The 20594-nt window shown below is 44.7% G+C and overlaps 1 protein-coding gene across 12 annotated transcripts in view; it reads left to right on the forward strand.

Annotated features, from left to right (window-relative positions):
- The window catches only part of CEP112 (centrosomal protein 112), a 326687-nt gene that overhangs the window by 79037 nt on the left and 227056 nt on the right, over positions 1-20594 (forward strand). For 10 of the 12 annotated variants that reach the window (XM_025279329.3, XM_025279335.3, XM_025279324.3 and 7 more), the window contains 4 exons: positions 11819-11985; positions 12287-12416; positions 14762-14854; positions 15694-15753. In XM_025279329.3, coding sequence (XP_025135114.3) covers positions 11819-11985; positions 12287-12416; positions 14762-14854; positions 15694-15753 — 450 coding nt within the window. The remainder of the gene's footprint in view (positions 1-11818; positions 11986-12286; positions 12417-14761; positions 14855-15693; positions 15754-20594) is intronic. The other 2 variants (XM_025279326.3, XM_025279327.3) reach the window with 2 other exon arrangements.

Genomic DNA, 20594 nt, shown 5'->3' on the forward strand with positions numbered 1-20594 from the left:
ATATGATGTTATACAAAAGAAGAAGAGAAAGAAACAGAGGGAAAAAAAAGTCACAGAAATTATGAAAAAAACTATAGGTACAAAATTGATAACATATACCAAAAGGCTAAAATTAAAAATCTAGAGTAGAGTTTGGAATTTCAAAAATACAATGTTAAAGAAAAGAAGAAAAAGAAAAAAACAAAACAAAACAAAACATGGTCAAAAAATTATAAAATATATATATGAAGTTTGCTGAAGAAGAAAAAAAAATAGGGTCTTTTTTTTTTTTGCAAAGTAATAGTTATAAAAGTGAAAATTAAAGGACAATAGAGGACTTAAAATTTTTTTTTTAAAAAATTTAAAAAAAAAAGAAAAAGAAAGAAAGATTGATCGTAAAAATAGTAAAAATATATCTAGGTCTTTCTCTGGTTTTGTTGTGAGTATTGTGGGTTCAGTTCATTTTTGGCTAGTTCCTTGGTCTGACTTATATTTCTCAAGATCTATAGGCCCCTTCCTATGTAATCCGTAGTAACCACAGGGTTTTAATCTATGGCCTGTAGCTTCCAAGGCGTTTCCCTCTGTTATAGCTTCTTCTGTTTGCTGGTCTCTTCAGTGTCTGGTTCCCGCCCTGACACAAAGGGGACGGTGGAGGTCACTATTTTATTTTATTTTATTTAGGCTCACTTGTTCAGCCGTGCTGCGGGGAGGGAGGGAGGGATGCTGCAAACAGATAACACTGGCGTGCTCTCGCAGTGCCTCAGCCACACTGGGTCTGCCCCCGCTCACGGCGTGTGTAGCCTCCATGCCCACACTGCTCGGGCTCTAGGTTGTTCCGCCGGGAACAATCAGAGGCCGGCCCTGGGCTGAGCTCCCAGGTCCAAGCTGCTCAGGTTCAGGCACTCGGGTAGTCCTCAGAGGCGCAGACTCGGTTGGGCCTGCGTTTTGTGCTCTTCCCAGATCCGAGCAGCTCAGGTGATGTGTTTGGCGGGCGCCAATGCTGCGACTTATCGCCTCCCCGCCACTCGGTTATCTGGGTGTAAAACCAGTGCACCTTCTCAGGCAGATGTTGACCGTCCAGACCCCCAAGAAGTTTTAGTTAGCAAAGAAGCCTGCTTACAGTTTTATAGATAGTGTCTCTCTTGGGCTGCGATTGCCCCCTTACGGCTCTGGCTGCCTGTCACCGGAGGGGGAAGGTCTGCAACCGGCTATCTCTGTTCAGTCCTTTGTTCTGTGCGCGGGCCTGGCGGTGTCTTAGGTTAGGGCTGGCTTTTCGCGTGATAGATATCCCACAGTCTGGTTTGCTAGCCCAAATTATTTCGCTCAGATAGCGCTCAGGACATTCGGGCGGATTCTTACTCTAAGGGACACAGCCCGCGCCGCGCTTCCCTGCCCAGCCCCCGCTTGCTAATGCCGTGTGCAGGCGTCTGCGCTGCTTCTCTGCTGGGGGAGTTACCATAGGGCTCACAATCTGCGATTTTTAATTGTTTATTTATTTTTTTTCTCCCTTTTATGTTGCCCTCTGTGCTTCCAAAGCTCGGCACAGATTCGGCAGTGAGAAGGTTTCCTGGTGTTTGGAAACTTCTCTCTTTTTAAGACTCCCTTCCCTGGATGGAACTCCGTCCCTCCTTCTTTTGTCTCTTTTTTTGTCTTTTATATTTTTTCCTACCTCCTTTTGAAGAGTTGGGTTGCTTTTCTGGGTGCCTGATGTCCTCTGCCAGCATTCAGAAGTTGTTTTGTGGAATTTACTTGACGTTTAAATGCTCTTTTGATGAATTTGTGGGGGGAGAAAGTGTTCTCCCCGTCCTACTCCTCTGCCATCTTGGCTCCTCCCCTTCCCTCTGCCTTTTCTAAAACCAGCTTGAATATCTGGAAGTTCATGGTTCACGTATTGCTGAAGCCTGGCTTGGAGAATTTTGAGCATGACTTTACTAGTGTGTGAGATGAGTGCAATTATGCTGTAGTTTGAGCATTCTTTGGCGTTGCCTTTCTTAGGGATTGGAATGAAAACTGACCTTTTCGAGTCCTGTGGCCACTGCTGAGTTTTCCAAATTTGCTGGCATATTGAGTGCAGCACTTTCACAGCATTATCTTTCAGGATTTGAAATAGTTCAACTGGAATTCCATCACCTCCACTAGCTTTGTTCATAGTGATGCTTTCTAAGGCCCACTTGACTTCACATTCCAGGATGTCTGGCTCTAGGTGAGTGATCACACCATCGTGATTATCTGGGTCATGAAGATCTTTTTTGTACAGTTCTTCTGTGTATTCTTGCCACATCTTCTTAATATCTTCTACTTCTGTTAGGTCCATACCATTTCTGTCCTTTATCGAGCCCATCTTTGCATGAAATGTTCCCTTGGTATCTCTAATTTTCTTGAAGACATCTCTAGTCGTTCCCATTCTGTTGTTTTCCTCTATTTCTTTGCATTGATCACTGAGGAACGCTTTCTTATCTCTTCTTGCTATTCTTTGGAACTCTGCATTCAGATGCTTATATCTTTCCTTTTCTCCTTTGCTTTTCGCTTCTCTTCTCACAGCTGTTTGTAAGGCCTCCTCAGACAATGTTTACTGCACTGTTATTTTTCATTAGTTAGACAAAATTAAGACAGTAATAGCTTTCACATTAGAATTTTTAATTTTTATACATTTGGGGTGTAAACTGAAGTCATATTTTGGGGCCAAGAGGCTACTGTTAGAGAAACTGCTTTCTATTTTTAATGAAAGTTGAATTTAAAAATTAGCATTCAGACCTTGTCATTAGGTAACAGTAAAATATAGAGAAGAATGGACAGGGTCTGTCAGCAGGGTTGAATTTAAGAGTCATCAACTCTAGACAGACCTTGCTGAGCCACTCCTGATTTAATAATTAAACAAGGAAGAGTTCAAGGCACGGCTTAAGATGAAAGACGAGGCTGTCACTGAGAATTAGTTCCTGTGTTTTCTTCTTTCAAGCTCTCTTCTTTTTTTAATTGGGTCTTTTTTTTGCCCTGTTCCATTTTTTTGTAAGCAAGCATTTGTACAGATGATTAGACCTATGTCTTTTGGTATTGGCAGGAGTCTCCTTGTGTGAAACTAACAATTAAACATGGAGACACTGGATTTTTAGAGCGATGTGTTAGAACTTATAAATATGAAAATGATAGCAGTGTTCTTGGATGCTTGGGGAGGTGACCGCTGTAAAGTGTAGGGCTCGCTTCATATCAGGGGTTTAGACGCACAGAGTCTGTGAGTGGTTTTATTGAGATTTTAGGCTTTCTTAGCGGTATTCTTTGCCCCTCTCTTAAGCACGGATGCCACTGGCAATCTTGTGAAGTTTATGCATCCCTCTCAGAATAGTATTTGACAATTTAATAAAATTATATAAGATGACAAAGAAATTATAGTTATAGGCATCAAAATATTAATAAATCAGAGTCATGATAAAGTAATACATATGCTTCCAAATGAATGCAATAAATATGATGATTGCACAGTGGGGCTAATAAGTGTTGTAACTTACGAATAATGATGAGGGTAAACAATATTAGAAAGCTGAGCACTGAAGAATTGATGCTTTTGAACTGTGTTGTTGGAGAAGACTCTTGAGAGTCCCTTGGACTGCAAGGAGATCAAACCAGTCCATCGTAAAGGAAGTCAGTGCTGAATATTCACTGGAAGGACTGATGCTGAAGCTGAAACTCCAATACTTTGGTCACCTGATGCAAAGAACTGACTCCTTGGAAAAGACCGGGATGCTGGGAAAGATTGAGGGCAGGAGGAGAAGGGGACGACAGAGAATGAGATGGTTGGATGGCATCACTGACTCAATGGACATGGGTTTGAATGAACTCCGGGAGCTGGCAATGGACAGGGAAGCCTGGCGTGCTGCAGTCCATGGGGTCGCAAAGAGTCAGACACGACTGAGCGACGGAACTGACTGCAACGACATTAGAGACGATGCCGCACTATAAGGGTCTATAAACTATCTGTGACTTCTGTTGTTCGCAGGCATTGCTGATACTTCATTGGTGGCTGACTGTACTCATAGCAGAAGGGAAGTGCTGAAGGCCAGTCAGGGGACTGGAGAGAAGATGAGCTGTGTTTTTCCATTCAAAGCCATGACACTCCAGGTTCTATTCATGGACCTGAATCGCGTTGGAGAGTATCAGAGGCCTTAGGCACGTGAAGCTCTGTGTGAACCACTTACAGTCACCCAGCACTGCCAGCTGCGGGTGTGAATCGGGGCAGGTCGCCACTCTCCAGCGCGGCTGGGATCCATCGTTTGATCGTTGCCATCCGTGTTTCTCTTCCAGCATCACAGTGTTAAAGAAGAATATCCTGAATAGCATCAGTTGATTGTTTTGAATAGGATTGCCGTTTAAACAAATAGATTTTATGTTTTAGAGGGTTTTAGGTGCACAGGAAGTTTGAGAGGGTGGTAGAATTCCCACGTGCCCACACCCAGCTCCTGCTCTGTAGCATCTTACGTCATTCTGCTGCACCTGTTACAGTCAGCCGATCAGCAGGACGCCGTAATAAACCAGAGTCCATCGTTGCTTCCGTTTTCCTTCACTGTCCCTAGTGTCCTTCTTTTCCAGGATCTCACCCCGACGCCACGTTCTGTTTCCTCCGTAGGCTCCTCTGGGCTGTGACAGCGTCTCAGACGCCCCTTCTGTCTCATGGTCTCGGCAGCTGCGGGAGGCCTCGTCAGGAATACTGCAGGGCGCCCCGCCTCCTGTTCTTCTCATGATAAGATGGGGTTACGGGCTGACGCAGTAGGTCATGGAAGTAGGCTGCTGCTCTCCGTATCACATCAGGGGCACACGCTACCTGTGGCCACCCCGTGAACGGTAGCCCTGGCCGCCTGGCTGCGGGTGCGTGCTGGGTTCTCCTCTGGCCGCCTGGCTGTGGGTGTGTTGGGCTCTCCTTGTCGCTAGCCCTGGCTGCCTGGCTGCGGGGTGTGTTGGTCACCTCGCTGCAGGCGTGTGCTGGGTTCTCCCCGTCACTAGCCCTGGTTGCCTGGCTGCAGTGGTGTGTGCTGGGTTCTCCCCTGGTCGCCTGGCTGCAGGTGTATTGGGCTCTCCCTGTCACTAGCCCTGGCCGCCTGGCTGCGGTGTGTGTTGGTCGCCTGGCTGTGGGTGTGTGTTGGGCTCTCCCCGTGGATGCTAGCCCTGGCTGCCTGGCTGCAGTGTGTGTCGGGCTCTCCCCTGGTACCTGGCTGAGGGTGTGTGCTGGGCTCTCCCCATCGCTAGCCCTGGTCACCTGGCTGCAGGGTGTGTTGGGCTCTCTCCTGGCTGCCTGGCTGCGGATGTGTGCTGGGTTCTCCCCTGGCCACAGGTGTGTGCTGGGTTCTCCCCTGGCCGCCTGGCCGTGATGTGTGCTTGCGTTCTCCCCTGGCCACCTGGCCGCTGGTATGTGCTGGGTTCTCCCCTGGCCACCTGGCCGCGGTGTGTGCTGGGTTCTCCCCTGGCCACCTGGCCGCGGTGTGTGCTGGGTTCTCCCCTGGCCACCTGGCCGCGGTGTGTGCTGGGTTCGCCCTGTGATGGCGTCCTCCGGCCTTCCTACACTGCTCTTGGGAAGACAGTTCCATGAGGAGCCCATGCATGAGGGGTGCGGGGTGTACTCCCTGTACTCAAGGGAGGGGAATCTGTGAATTATTGGGAGTTTCTCTACAGGAAAGTCTGTCTCGTCTCCCTCGTTTGTTAATTTATTGAACAACTTACTTTTATCAGTGTGGATATTATTTATGTTCTGGGTTATAATCCCGTATTCCTTCATTTTGTCACCTAAGTTGCTCTAGCTTCAGCCATTGGGAGATTCTCCAGGAGGCCCCAGGGCCCCTCTGGCCTCCCCTGCAATGTGGAGGACGTGGAGAATGGTGTTAGAAACTGGGGTCTGCTTTCAGGGGGTGCTCGTGACTGCGGGGGTGTTGTTTTCTTTTCTGTCCTCTCACCAGACAGAGTGTTTGTGTGTATACAAGCCTGTGTGTCTAGGCACATCGATGAACCTTAGTATATATAACCAACTGCATCTGTGTTAGGCTAAACATACTCTCTTACTGGTGTCCGTAGCTCTAACCCTTTGCCACGTGGGTTAGTCTGGCCTTCTCCACTTGTCTGTAAATTCCCAGCCTGGTGGTGGGAGCGTGGCCTCCACCCTCGTCCGTTCCCTTTCTGGGTGTTCAGTCTCAGTCCACAGGCATGGATGTGATCAGGGCTGTTAATCCATGTCCCCGCAGGGCCGAGCCTGCCGACCGGAACGGGGCATCAGGCTGTTAGTCCGTGTGCCCGCAGGACCGAGCCTGCCGACCAGGACGGGTGCACGCACGGCTCTGGTTGCCTCTGGTCTCGGGTGCCGCGAGTTCCAGACTCGCTCGGGTCCTCACCTTTCCTGCCCCCTTCAGTGAGGTTTTTACATATTTGTGATATAACGAGATTCTCTTTTCACAGCCTGTATTTGTTCCTGGGATCCCCGAACTACTAAATTATTTTTTTAAGTTTGCATACAGCTCACCCTTTGTGCTTTAAAATTCGGTGGGTTTTGACAAATGCATCTAGCCACACATGCCTTTATGGTTTCATGCGTAGCGTTTTCACTGTTTTGAACTCACACATGCTTCACCCTGTTCCCCCCTTGTCCCTCTCCCCTGGATCTCTGGCAGCCACCGATCACCTTGACTGTAAAACATCGTTTTTTGCATAGTTTCTTTTCCAGAATATCATATAATTGGAATCATACAGTATGTAGCCTTTTCAGACTGGCTCCTTTCATTAAAAATTATACATACATGGTTTCTTCATGTCTTTTTATGGCTTTATAGCTCATTTCTTTTTATTACTGAATAATATTCAATTATATGGATTAGCATTGTTTATCCACGTATCTATCGAAGGACATCTTGGTCGCATCTGCTTTTGGCAGCTATACACGTTTGCTGTTACAAACATTCACTTTCAAGTTTTTGCCTGGTCATAGTTTTCAAATCACTTATGACTCAGCATTTCATTACAGAATGTCCAACCAGAAGAAATGGGTGAATATGTGCACCATAAAACATGTGTGAAAACGTTCATAGCAGCATTATTATTAACAACTGAACACCAAAAACAACCAATCAGTCGATAAAATGGATAAATTATTTTAGGTGTAGTCCACAACGGAATACTGAATATAGCATGAAAATACTGCTATGCCCGATGTCAGGGAAGACAACTCTCACAGCGTGATATGCCTGACCTGGAAGCGTGCATACTCCCTGAATGTATTTACAGAAAGTTCAGCAAAGGACAAAGTTTTTTTGGTGATAGACATCAGAATAGTGGTTACCTCTTTGTGGACATGAGCAGTAAGGCATCTGAGCCGTCCCCGTGCTTTTATCTTGCACTGGCTTGTGGCGTGGCTTCCCGGGTGGCTCAGTGGAGAAGAATCCGCCTGCAGTACAGGAGACACAGGTTTGATCCGTGGGTGCAGAAGATCCCCTGGAGAAGGAAATGGCAAGCCACTCTACTGCTCTTGCCTGGGAGATCCCACAGACCTGGCTATAATCCATAGGGGCACAAGGGTTGGGCGTGACTTAGTGACTAAGACATCAGCAGGCCTGGTTCATGGCTATTTTCAAGTAACAAACTATCAAAATATGTGTTTAAGATTTGTGCATCTTGTATATATATTTCAAGAAGAATTTTATGAAATAAAATATGTTGCTCCTTTTGCCATAGGAGTTGAACTTTGGACTGTATAAGTAGTTGCTGATTACTCATCCTTTCTAATTTTTGACTCCTAGAGGATTTCACACAGTTTGTATGTAAAATTCTAACATTTCTTATTCTATCGGTTATTTAACTGAAAGTCCATCAGATATTTTATAATTTCCTAGTACTTGCTGAAAATAATGTCTGTATTTCCTCACAAAATAATACCCTTTCACAACCTTCCTCTAAATTCCCAATTTTCCACTTCTCCTGGAGTATTCGACTTTGGACCTGAAGGATTGATGCTTTTGGCTGCTTCTCATTTCCTGCATTCGGTGTTTTCGCAGTCACACTGTTTGCTCCTCTGGGAGTTTGCTGGGAGCTGCTCCGCCCCCTTCTGTTTCCACAGCTACCAATCAGGCTCAGGCCATTGTTGCCCCATTCCGGGTCCTCCCGGCGGCCTGCTGGTCACGGCCCCCGCCGTTGACCTCTTGTTCCGTGTCCCACCTGTGCCGGTTGTCTTGCTTCCCCGCGACCGAGACCTTGACTTGCTAACCTAATGCCCATCGTAACTTCTGTCTACAAGCCATGTCCGTTCACAAACTCCAACCACGTATTCCGAGCGCCCCCTCTGAGGCCGCAGTGTGGGCAGCTATTCTTTGTGCCCAAGGTAATCTGTCTGTTCGTCTCTGACTCTGTAGTTAAAAAGCCTGGAATCCCCTTCCAGCCTGTTTGTTACAGCCTGAAGAATATGACCCGGCGTCAGCCTCTTTGTATCTGTGTGACTTGTGGCCCCGTTTTGAGTTTCCACTGTTCTGTGTCCCCTCAGGTCTCTGTATTCATTTAAAAAAAAAGATTATTTTTGGCCAAATGTTGTTAAGGTATTTCAAATATGTCTGTAGGGGTTCCCCTGACGTAAGTTTTAACTTTGTTTTTGTTTATTGATGCTTTATGTTTGCTTTATTTTGTCTAATTGTTAAGAAAGTGCTTTTAAAAATAAATATAGTAAATACAAATAGCAACTGAGTAACTGTGATCATACATTTCGCTGCTTGAATCAGGGAGTCTGTGCCCGCGTATGTAGAAGCATCTGTTCGGTAAACGCAGCTCTTAGAACAGAAGGCACGTTTGCAGTTCGTGTGACACCTGGCCGTACAGTGGTGACGTCTTTAATAGCGCCCTCGCGCCAGAAACCAAGCAAGCTTCACCAGCCAGGTGTTACCCAGGCACTCAGTGTGTGGGGCTTCGTGTCAGAACCATCCTGTCTTCGTGTTAAACCTGCTTATTTTTTGCTCCGTTCCTTCTGCGTTTCTTTCATCCCTCTTTCCTGGTCTTTCCAGTTGGACTGACTGCCATCCTGTTTCTCCACCCTGAATCCTCTCGTCGCTTCCAGTGCTTGTCTCCCCTTGGCGACTGTTCTGTTTGGCACAGCCCCGAGGCTCTCTGACCTTGTGCCGGCCTTCACAGACAGGGCCAACCAGATTGTTTTGGCCCATTTTGGTCTATTTATTTATTATCTATCTCCTGTGCTAAACATATAGATTATTTGAATTAATTGCTAAGAGACTCTCAGCGTAAGTAAGTCTTTGACATTTGATCTTTGTATGTTGGAATTAGGATGGACATTATACAGAAAATTTATTTCCGAAATCAGTTTGAGCCTGAGAAAATGAGTCGAATCATGTGGTAAAGGGAACTGTTTTCCCTAGTTTGCCAGGGAACTAGAGAACTAGGGCCTGTTTTCTGTAGACTTGGTTTTTTAGAGCTATTTTATTCACAGCAGAAATGAGGGGGAAGCTAGGTTCCCATAAGCCCTGTCCCTTCTGCTGACAGGCAGAGCCCACCACCACGGACACCCCCACCAGAGCGCGCCACCTCCCAGAGTCCATCTCTTACATCAGAGTTGAGTCTCAGTGTTGTATGTTCTGTGGACTTGGGCAAGTGCATAATGCCACAGACTGACCTAACGTTATGGTATTGGGCGTAGTATTTCCACTGCCCTAAAGATCCCCCGTCTCCACCTACTCATCCTTCCCCTCACCCAACCCCTGGCACTTGTCTCCAGAAAACCATGTCATTGGAGTCGTACAGTATGTAGACGTTTCCAGTTGGTTTCTTCTGCTTATTAAGATGCCTGTAGGTCTCCTCTGTGCCTCTTCGTGGTCTGAGAGCTCATTTCCCCGTAGTGCTGAGCACTGTCCCGTCCTCACACGCATTGCAGTTTATCCATCCACCTCCTGAAGGGCGTCTGCATTGCTGTTTGCCAGTTGTGAGTACAAAGCTGCTGTAAACCTCTGTGTGCGGGTTTTCATCTGGACACAAATTTTTAACTCATTTGGGCAAATACCAAGCAGCATGATTCCTGGATTGTATGAAGAGTGTGTTTTCTAAGAACCTGCCAAACTGCCTTCCAGGCTGGATGTGCTACTTTGCATTCCTGCCGGTAGTTAGTGAGAGTTCCTGTTGCTCCAACCCCTCATCAGCATTTGTTGTCAGGGTTCTGATGGGTGCAGTCTCCTTGCTGTTTAATCTGCATTTCCATGATATATGGTGACGTGTGATAGGACATCCTCTCCTACGCTTATTCATCAGCTGTATATCTTCTTTGGTAGGGTGTCTAAGTCTTTAACCCATTTTTAAATAGGTTTTTATTTTATTATTGTTGAATTGTAAGAGTTCTTTGTATATTTTGGATAACAGTCCTTCATCAGATGTGTCTTTTGCAAGTATTTTTCCCCATCTGTGGCTTATGTTCTGATTCTCTTAATACATACTGTCTTTTGTGGAATAGATAATTTTAATCTTAATAAAGTCCAGTTTGTCAACTATTTCTTTAATGCATTGTGCCATGGATATTGTATCTAAAAAGTCCTTGCCAACTTAAGATAATTTAGGCTTTCCCTATGTTATTTCCTAGGATTTTCGAGGTTTTGCATTTTGCATTGAGGTCCATGATGTCTTTTGAGTTAGTGTGTAAGATCTGTGCTAGACCCCTCTTTTTGCGTTGGTTGTCCGGTTGTTCCATTGAGGTCTGTGATCTCTGAGTTAGTGTGTAAGATCTGTGCTAGACCCCTTTTATTGCGTTTGTTGTCCGGTTGTCCCAGTGCCGTTGGTTGAAGATGCTGTCTTTGCTCTGTTGTACTGCTTTTGTTTCTTTGTCACAAGTCAGGCTGTGTTTATGGGGGGCTCTTTCTGGCCTCTCTGTTCTGTTCCATTGATCTGGTTGTCTTTTCCTTTGACAGGCCGCAGTGCTTTGATTACTGTGTCTTATAGTAAGTCTTGAAGTAGGCAGTGTCAGTCTTCCAACTTTGTTCTTCTCTTTCAATTTTGCATTGGGTATTTTGTGCCTTTTGTCTCTCCATGTAAACTTTAAGAGCAGTTTATTCATATCCATAAAATAATTTTCTGGGATTTTAATTAGTGTTGCATTAAATCTGTAGATCAAGTTGGGAATAACCAACGTTGAATTACTGAGTCTTCCTATCCATGAACATGGGCTATCTCTCCATTTATTTAGTTCTTTGATTTTTCTCATTCTTTCATCAGAGGTTTGTAATTTACCACATGTAGCTCTTGTACATATTTTATCATACTTTTTTGGGAGGGTGCTAATGTAAATAGTGGCCTTCTGGGTCACGCTCGTGGTAAAGAGCCTTCTTGCCAATGCGGTAGATGTAAGAGATGTGGGTTGAATCCCTGAGTCTGAAAGATCCCCTGGAGAAGGAAATGGCAATCCACTCCAGTAATCTTGGCTAGAGAATCCCATGGACAGAGGAGCCTGGCGGGCTATGGTCCATAGCGTTCCAAATAGTTGGATATGAGTGAAGCGACTTAGCATGCATGCACTTAAGCTTATATCCCCGGATCAGAATGGTGCTGTTTCAGTGAACAAATACCCGCTCATTGAATGAATGAGAGGTTAAAAGTGTACAAACACGTTAGCCTGTCTTTCATGGTAGAAAGCACTCCTTTTTTTTTTTTTTTTTTAAATAAAAGACAGTTAATTTAGAGGTTGGTTTGGTTTTTATTAGTATGGTTTATGGTACTTTTTTTTTTAGATTCTTATCGCTAATCCCTTGCATTTTTCTTCAGGTTACTTAATGATGCAGAATTGTAATATTGTTATAAAGTCAGAGGCTTTCTTAACAATGAACTATTCTTTTAGAACCAGATGATCAAAGAACTGGAGTCCCGTGTCCAGCAGCTGACTGGAGAAGCCGAGAACAGTAATTTACAGAAACAGAAATTAATTCAAGAAAAACTGGAACTGGAGAGATGTTACCAGATAACATGTAATGAATTACAAGAAGTAAAGGCAAGGTATTGTCTGAGGTCAGACAACTCTCAGGTGTGGCTAAAAAAACTGACATTAACTCTGTAAGTTATCTGGTAAAATTAAAAACTTGTGCATTTAACCTTGGGAGCTTTCCAGTTTAAATGCTGCTGTTTGTTAAAATTTTTAAGTACCATTGAATGTAAGAAGCATACTGTTTAAAAACACTTGATAAAAATGTGCTTACTTATTTGATGTATTGAAAGATAATGCATTTGGATTTGACTGGCAAAAAAATTCCATTTTCGAGGTTGATGATAAATACATTGGAAGTGTATTTTATTCTCTGGTTGCTTTTAGGCGCAACACACTGCATAAAGAGAAAGACCATCTCGTCAGTGATTATGAGCAAAACCTGAAACTATTACAAACCAAGCATGATGCTGATGTCAACCTTCTGAAAAAGGAACATGCTCTTTCTGCCGCTAAGGTATTGTAGGAACTGGAGCTATAGCCAGCCAGAGTCATTATTCCCTTCACTCAGCACAGAACCGGAAGTGCCCTGTGGAAGCTCACTGTGTAGCATGTAAAGGAGTCTCCTTTGCTTAATTTAATGCTGAATGTCTAATGTATAGCACAACGCAAATCCTTAATACATTAAAATCTTCTGTAAATCAACCCTTTTAATTAAACTAATTACTAGAGTTCAGTTGTTTTAATAACATTTTTGAGTAACTCTGTACATTATTATTTGAGTAACTCAAATAACTCTATACATTGTTATGTTAAGAGTTAATCAGTAATAGTGTTAATAATGTATAGAGTTAATATTTTGAATATAACAATAGCAATTAATATTATTATTAATATTTTGTGATCTTGGTTATACATTAGTTTTCTTGCCCTCACATGTATATGAACCTACAGACTCCCTTAGGGCACCCACCCCCTTTTGTGTCAGATAATTGAAACTTTATGAAGAGAAAATCCGATAGCTGCGGTGCTTAAGTGGTCAATTACTTGATATTTCAAGAATTATTAGGTTGGTGCAAACATAATCATGGTTTCAGACTGAATTTTAAATCATTATAACGAGACTCAAACGCATCTTTATTGATCAAAATAGGAACCAAAAAGTGAAGTGAAGTCGCTCAGTCGTGTCCGACGCTTTGCGACCCCATGGACTGTAGCCCACGAGGCTCCTCCATCCATGGGATTCTCCAGGCAAGCATACTGGAGTGGGTTGCCATTTCCTTCTCCAGGGGATCTTTCCGACCCAGGGATCGAACCCAGGTCTCCCGCATTGCAGACAGACGCTTTAACCTCTGAGCCACCAGGGAAGCCTAGGAACCACTACAATCAACACATTTTCCCAATGAGAAATAAGTTTGTTTACTCTTATTAAAATCAGTGCTTAAAGTCTCTGAAAGCATAAAAGCTTTAAAATCAAAGCATAAAAAGCAGCGCTTTGGGATTTGATGAACTCTAGAAAGATTGTCTGCCTCCTGCTGTTGTGGAAGCATTTTCCCTGCAGAAAGTTGTAAAGATGCTTGAAGAAGTGGTAGTTGGTTGGCGAGAGGTGAGGTGAAAATGGCAGATGAGGTAACGCTTCGTAGCCCAATTCTTTCAACTTTTGAAGCAGTGGTTGTGTGATGTGCAGTCAGGCGTTGTCATGGAGAATTGGGCCCTTTCTGACCAATGCTGGCTGCAGGCGTTGCAGTTTTTGGTGCATCTCATCAATTTTCTGAGCATATTTCTCAGATGTAATGTTGCGCGGGGATTCAGGAAGCTGTAGTGTATCAAACTGGCAGCAGACCACCAAACATGACTGTTTTTTAGTGCAAGTTTGGCTGTGGGAAGTGCTTTGGAGCTTCTTCTCTGTCCAACCACTGAGCTGGTCATCGCCAGTTGTATTAAAATCCACTTTTAATCACACATCACAATCTGACTGAGAAATGGTTCGTTATTGTTGCATAGAATAAGAGACGACACTTCAAAACAATGACTGTTTTGACTTGTGGTCAGCTCACGAGGGACCCACTTACCGAGCTTTTCCACCTTTCCAGTTTGTTTCAAATGCCAATGACCATAGAATGATGGACCTTGAATTCTTTGGCAACTTCTCATGTAGTAGTAAGAGGGTCAGCTTCGATGATGGCCCTCGATTGTTGTCGTCAGCGTCCGACGACCGGCTCTTTAATCTTCAAGACTCTGTCTCCTTCGTAAGATTTCCTGAGCCGCCGCTGCACCGCAGGGCTTCTAGCAGCTCCTGGGACACACGTGCTGCTGTCGGTGCAAGTTGTCCCGGCTGTTTTATAACTCATTTTGAACTCAAATAAGAAAACCACTCGAATTTGCTTTATGTCTAACATCTTTTCTGTAGTTTAAAATAAATATAAAATAAACAGCAAGTAATAAGTCATTAGCAAAAAAAAAAACATAAAATGAAAAATGTGCATTAAAATGATGTATATAACATAACCATCACATTTATTTAGAATGTGTTCCAATATCAAATGTCAAATTACACCAATGCAAAAACTGCAATTACTTTTGTACCAACCTGATAACTATTCCAGTGGATTTGGTTTTTAAATGAACATTTAAAAAGTTTTCTGTTTACTTATTCTTTTTATATCAGTATTTTCATAACTTTAAATACTATGAATTTATATTTTCACTTTAAGGATTTTTTAACTTAAATTTTTGTAAAATTCATATTTATAGACAATTTTAATTCTAATTGAAACTTCAAGAAGAAAAAGGGTAAATTTATTCAACTGGAAGTTTGTAGGATGATATAAAAATCAAAATTTCATTTTTTTATTATTTTAGGCATCTGGTATGATTAAAGAGCTAGAACAGAACATCTGTCAATTAAAGCAACAATTACAGGAATCAGAACTTCAGAGAAAGCAGCAGCTCAAGGTGAGTCCTGTGCTTTTAAACAGAACAATGGCTAACAGTCACTGTCCTTTTCTGGGTGTATATGTATAAGTGAGTGTCAGTTAAAAAGCTCAGAAATGCAGGTAACCATTTCTGGTTGTTTTATTGCACTTATCATTTCTCATCTTATTTATTTTTACCAAAGTAAATGCTAATGTGACGAGAGCAATTTTAATTTGGACAATCTACTCTTATGAGATTAGTTTGAAAAATAAACCTTATTTAAATATACTATTATTTTAGAATAATGTCCTCTTTAAATTACTGCCTGCCATTCCTGATAGCTGCTCTCTCTTCCTTTTTCTCTTTCACTCCTCTTGTTCATACATCTGTCTGGTGTTGGCTGCACCCAGTGGATGCAGGGTCCTAGCTCCCTGACCAGAGACGGAGCCGGGGCCACCTGCAGTGGGAGCGAGGCGTCCCGACACCAGACGGCCCGTGAATTTTAGACCCGCTCTTTTTCTCCTTTGGTCAAACAGTACCAAACCCTGATATGTGATATAACACATTATTTTCATATTGATTCATCCGATCATTTCTAAGTGGTCTCCTAACTCTGAGGGTCAGAAAGTGTCTCTCTCACTGTCACGTAAGTGCTTTTGAGAGTAGTAGCATCTTCAGTTAATGGACATTTTATGGCCTCCAGCAGAAAGCTATTCATGTCTCTGTGCTGTAGAAAACTGGACAGGCAGGGCTCACTTACTGGCAAAACTCAAATAAGTTTGTCATCAAAGAGATTGACTTGTTTCATTAGATTACTAATTTTATTGACCCTAGAAGAGATTTTAAGTATAATAAAGATAAATATGTATTATTCACAGGACCAAGAAAATAAGTTTCAAATGGAGAGAAGTCACTTAAAACGCACCTTTGAAAAAAAGGTAATATGTTTTGTGGGAAGCTATAAGCCACTTATATAGCAAATGAGGCAGTTAAGAGTACATGTTAATTTCTATAAAGCCATGCGTTCTAGCCTGTATTTCTAGGTTTATTTCAGTTAGCCAGTGATCAAATTTTTCTTCTTTATTCTTCATGTTTATGAACAGCTTCTTCAGTTTGATTCTTAATTATATTGACATTAAAATACCACTTCTGTGTTTTATTTAATGAGTGAAGAGTATTATTATGTTCACCTCTCATAATAACCCTTTGAAATTATATTTTGTTTTTACCAGTTTAAAAATATGATATAATTGATGGGAGTTATTTTTTCTTGTTGTATCATATGTATAATAAAACTCTAAATAAATAATTAACCAAAGAATATAAAACAATGAAAGAATTGTCACTGCAACTGATTAGTAAAAACAAGTCGATTCGCAATTATTTCATGTCATTTAGAGTAGTGACTGCTTCTACCGAGGCGTGCTGGGGTCCCTGTTATCAGTGATAAGTGGGTGTTCATGGCCACCCTGTTCACACCCTCAGTGATCAAGGACAGAGTTCTGCAGGGTCTGTGGCTTTCAAACCTGTTTTGAATTTGTTGTTTGCTCTATAACTGTAGTTGTGATAGCAGAGATTTTGTTGCTGCTTTGTAATTAGCAGCAATTACAATGTTAAGTTGTAGCATCCACCAAATTCGTCCACTTGTAGAATACACACATAATGGAAAATGAGAAAAAGGTTACCCCCTCGGCTATTAGACAGATTGTGTGGCACAAAATCCTTAAAATGCCGTGAAATCGCGTCTGATGTGTGTGTGCCGTCCCCTCGGATGTGTGTTCAGCGCCCTCCCGGGGAGCGGCCTCCCTGGGCCCTGGGTGCAGGAGGGCTCGGGACAGGCCGTACAGCTTGCTCTCCAGGGGCCTGGGGTTTCTTGTGACGTGCATGGACCGAAGTATGTGCTCTTTAAAAGTGTAATAAGTTTTCCTATTGCTAAAAAATTGCCCCCCTGCAGTTTTAATACAGCTCAATGCAAGATATTAAATATATTTCATGCCTACAAAATGATATCTGAGCAGGAGAGAGAAATACTGCTTTCCCTGAAATAAGGAATTTTTTTTTGGTTTCCACTTTAGAGCTTTGAAGCTTCATAAATATTAATATTTGACTTCCCCAGCGAAGACCATGTATTATCATAAGCCTCACTGCCCACCATCTGAGGCATCCACACCCTTGGGTATACCTGTTAGTCCCTGTTGGTACTGTGGGCGGGTAACTGGCTCCCGATCTGTCAGGGACCCCTCCCTGGCCTCCTGCTCTGTTACCCTGCTGGCAGCCCTCCTCCTGGGAGATGCCGTCTGCACCCCTGTGGGCCCCGGGGCCCCGGTGCCCAGAGGAGGCCACCCGGTTCACAGCGTCCGGCTGGGGGCTGGGGGACACAGAGCTGGAAGACAGTCTCCTACCGCTGTTCTTTCTGGCCGTCCGGCCACCAAGTAAACTCAGGTTTCGGACCAGCCCCCCGCCTGGTGGACACACACAGGAAGCCGTGTTAAAGATCAACTCCTCCCTAGCAGCTACCTCCCCATCCTAGTCTGCTTCACTTCAGGGAGCAGACTGCAGTCGCGTAATCAGGCACCTTGGTGACCATAGACTTTCCCTGTCTGTGAGTGGTCAGGTGGCCTCGCTTTTAAGTAACATTAACTAGTTCAGCTCAGTTCAGTCGCTCAGTCGTGTCCGAGTCTTTGTGACCCCATGAATCGCAGCACGCCAGGCCTCCCTATCCATCACCAACTCCCGGAGTTCACTCAAACTCATGTCCATTGAGTCAGTGATGCCATCCAGCCATCTCATCCTCTGTCGTCTCCTTCTCCTCCTGCCCCCAATCCCTCCCAGCATCAGGGTCTTTTCCAATGAGTGTGTGTTTAAAATAACACCTTCTGTAAAGAAAAAGGAGCGTATTTGTTCACACTGCATACGTTCTAACAGTATTTGTATTGAAAGAGAATGTCGCTCAGCATGTTGCTTTTTGTTTTACACTTAGTTCCATAATCTGCCCCTTTAAATTGACATCTGTTCTTCTTTCTGTATCAAACCTGTGACCTCAGTCCTTGAAGATCTGCTGCCTCGTGCCCCCTCAGGGAATACCCTGTCTGACTCCTCCGAGGGCTGACACCAACCTCAGCTCGCTCCGGGCTCTGTAACCCGAGAGCAGAGAGCAGTGCACAGGGCGTTTTGCTGTTAGACGGTGTTACAGGTGTGTGCATTGAGTAACTGTCCTGCAAACCCAAGTTCTGAGTTACCTGTTCAGGAGGAGGAAATGCCATCTGAGTGACATCGTTTCCTCCTGCCGACAAGAAGGCAGCCTTAGAGAGGCCAGCGTGCTTTGAGGTCAGAAGAGCATCAGACGCCCCCTGGTTTAAGCCCACACGTTATCTCATGGTCTTTATTGATCTCTGGTGGCTGTTGCCTGCTCCTAAGATCTCTGAACATCAAACAAATAATAGGTAGTAAAACTAAATGTCATTGTTTGATGAAGTGTCCTAATCTGTTAAATCAGGAAATGGTTAGGCTAAATGATTTTACGAGCAAGGAAACACCTGCCTCCTACAAATAACCTGCTACGTGTTTTCCAAACAGGCGCCCGAGAGTTAAAAGATGGTGCTGTTTACCGAAAGAAGTTCACGAGACAGATGTTAAGCATGTTTGTCCTGAAGTGTGCTGGAACTGTAGTGTCTGCTCATAACTGCTGCAATGTCTACTTATAACCATGGCACGTTGTCAGTGTGTTGCCATGAGGGCTGATGGAGTTCAGAATTATTAGGAATGGTGCTTAGCATGTATGTAATTCTTTTAATTAGGTTAAAATAATGTAAAATTTACATATTTTTACATATATTGTGGAGTGTTTTCCAATAACTATTGGCCTGGTTTTCTTTACGAGATAAGGTGTCTTGAGTGAAGCTTTTCAAAAAATGAAATTGCGCAGTGAAATGAGCTATAGAAATCGTGGAGCCCACGGTGCTGAGTCTGCCCCAGTGAGAGGCAGAGGTGGCTGGGTGGTCAGGGAGTGCGGCGGGCGTCCAGGGGCCACCGGTGAACCTCCGTGGCTCCGTGCTCTCTTTGTGCCTTGATGTCTCCTGCCATGTACCTGTTTCCTTACATGCAGCAAGTCTCTTTCTGTTTACACGAGTGCGCCTTTTTTGATACCTTAAATTCTTACGGTGCGAGGGAGTGAAACCTCCATTTAGTACACGTGCAGTAAATGTGCTTCAGCTCCTTAAGTCGGTGTTTGTAGAACACTCCCATGTTGGAGAATATATGCTGTATCTTGACTGTCTGGTTTGTGTTTTCATTGCTTAAAAGATTGAAACTCGTCTTTGGTGTTCATAGCGTACAGGAGGGAAAGGACCTCAGAGCGGCGCTCTGAGGCATGCTCCCGCTGCCAGTGGGGCCCTCGGAGGAGAGGCTGGCAATCGCGTCGCGCCCCTATCTAGAACATAAGCAGCCTAGCCCCTAGAGCCCGTGGGCACTCGGTGCAAACATGTTCAGTGGGGAGACAAACACCCAGACCGGCAGGCCCTGTCCTCTCGTGTGGCCCCGCGCTGGCTGGGCGCTGGGCCATGAGAGCAAACGAGGAGCCGCTTCCCCCCGAGGAGCCCCCGGCTCACAAGCCTGCGTGTTGACACAGCTCTGCTCCTCCCACCCAGTCGTCCCGCTCCTGGCTTCGGAGCGGTGCTCTTGGTTTAGAAGCAGTGAGCTGGGTCACGGTGCTGGCGTGGCGCCGCCCGTCAGGGAGTGGCAGCCACACTTGGTGGAGGCGACCGCTGCCTCTCCCGTGGTAGACAGCGCTGACGGACTCGCGACTCGGCAGAGCGCGATGCAGGCTTCTCCGAGAAGGAGGTCCTTCGGAAGCGGGGGTCCCAGAAGTGTGTTGCTTGTGGGGAGAAGCAGTGTCAGAGGAGAGAGGAGGTGAGGCGATGATGGGGCTGACGTCACCGTGGTAAAGTCACCCCGCACGGCGGTCCGCAGGGGCTTTCCCGCCTGCCACGGAGAGCTTCCTCTCTGTGCCGGCTTCTTTCAGTTCCCAAGCAGTTGATTTGATCTGTCTGTCTACCTTCTATCTGTCTGTCTGCCTGTCTGTCTACCTACCTACCTACCTACCTACCTCCCTACCTACCTATTTCACTAAAATACCAAGGGGAAAAATGAAAGAGAATTATAATAGGAAAAAGCCAAAGAAGAAGGATTTTTGAGTTAAATAGGCTCCTGTCCAGATGAATAAATAGCTGAATAGAGGTATTTTTGAGGAGTATTGATTCACTGTCTGAAAAAGTCTGTGACTGTGTGTGTGATTGTGTGGTTGTCTATGATTGTGTGTGGTTGTGTATGATTGTGTGTGTGTGATTGTGTGTGTGACTGTGCGTGCATGTTGATCTCAGTCCTCTCCTGTCTCTCATGCCCTGACTTGTACATCCAGCCTCACCTGGGTGGCCGGCAGGAGAGTGCCTGGTGTCCCCACTGGTGAGTGATCTCGGGCTGGGCTCTGCACCCCAGGTGGCTCCCGTGAGGACCCTCCAGCCTTGGCAGGGCTCCCTTCCCTATTTTAGGTCCCTGTGCTGCGTCCATGCTGGGGCCCACACTGGCGTGCACATCTGCATGTGCTCACAAAGAGCTTTCGGTGCAGAGGTGCTCACGGGGCCGCCACCTCCTGGCTGCCAGCCATCCGTCAAAGGACACCACACTAGGAGAGCGGTGCTTCTGGGGAACTTCCCAGACTCAGAGGGTGGCTGTGCAGATCATTCTGGAAGCAGACAGCTCGTTCATCATAACCTGTGTGTGT

The sequence above is a fragment of the Bubalus bubalis genome, chromosome 3 (genome assembly GCF_019923935.1).
Source record: "Bubalus bubalis isolate 160015118507 breed Murrah chromosome 3, NDDB_SH_1, whole genome shotgun sequence".
NCBI classification, from domain to species: Eukaryota; Metazoa; Chordata; class Mammalia; order Artiodactyla; family Bovidae; genus Bubalus; species Bubalus bubalis.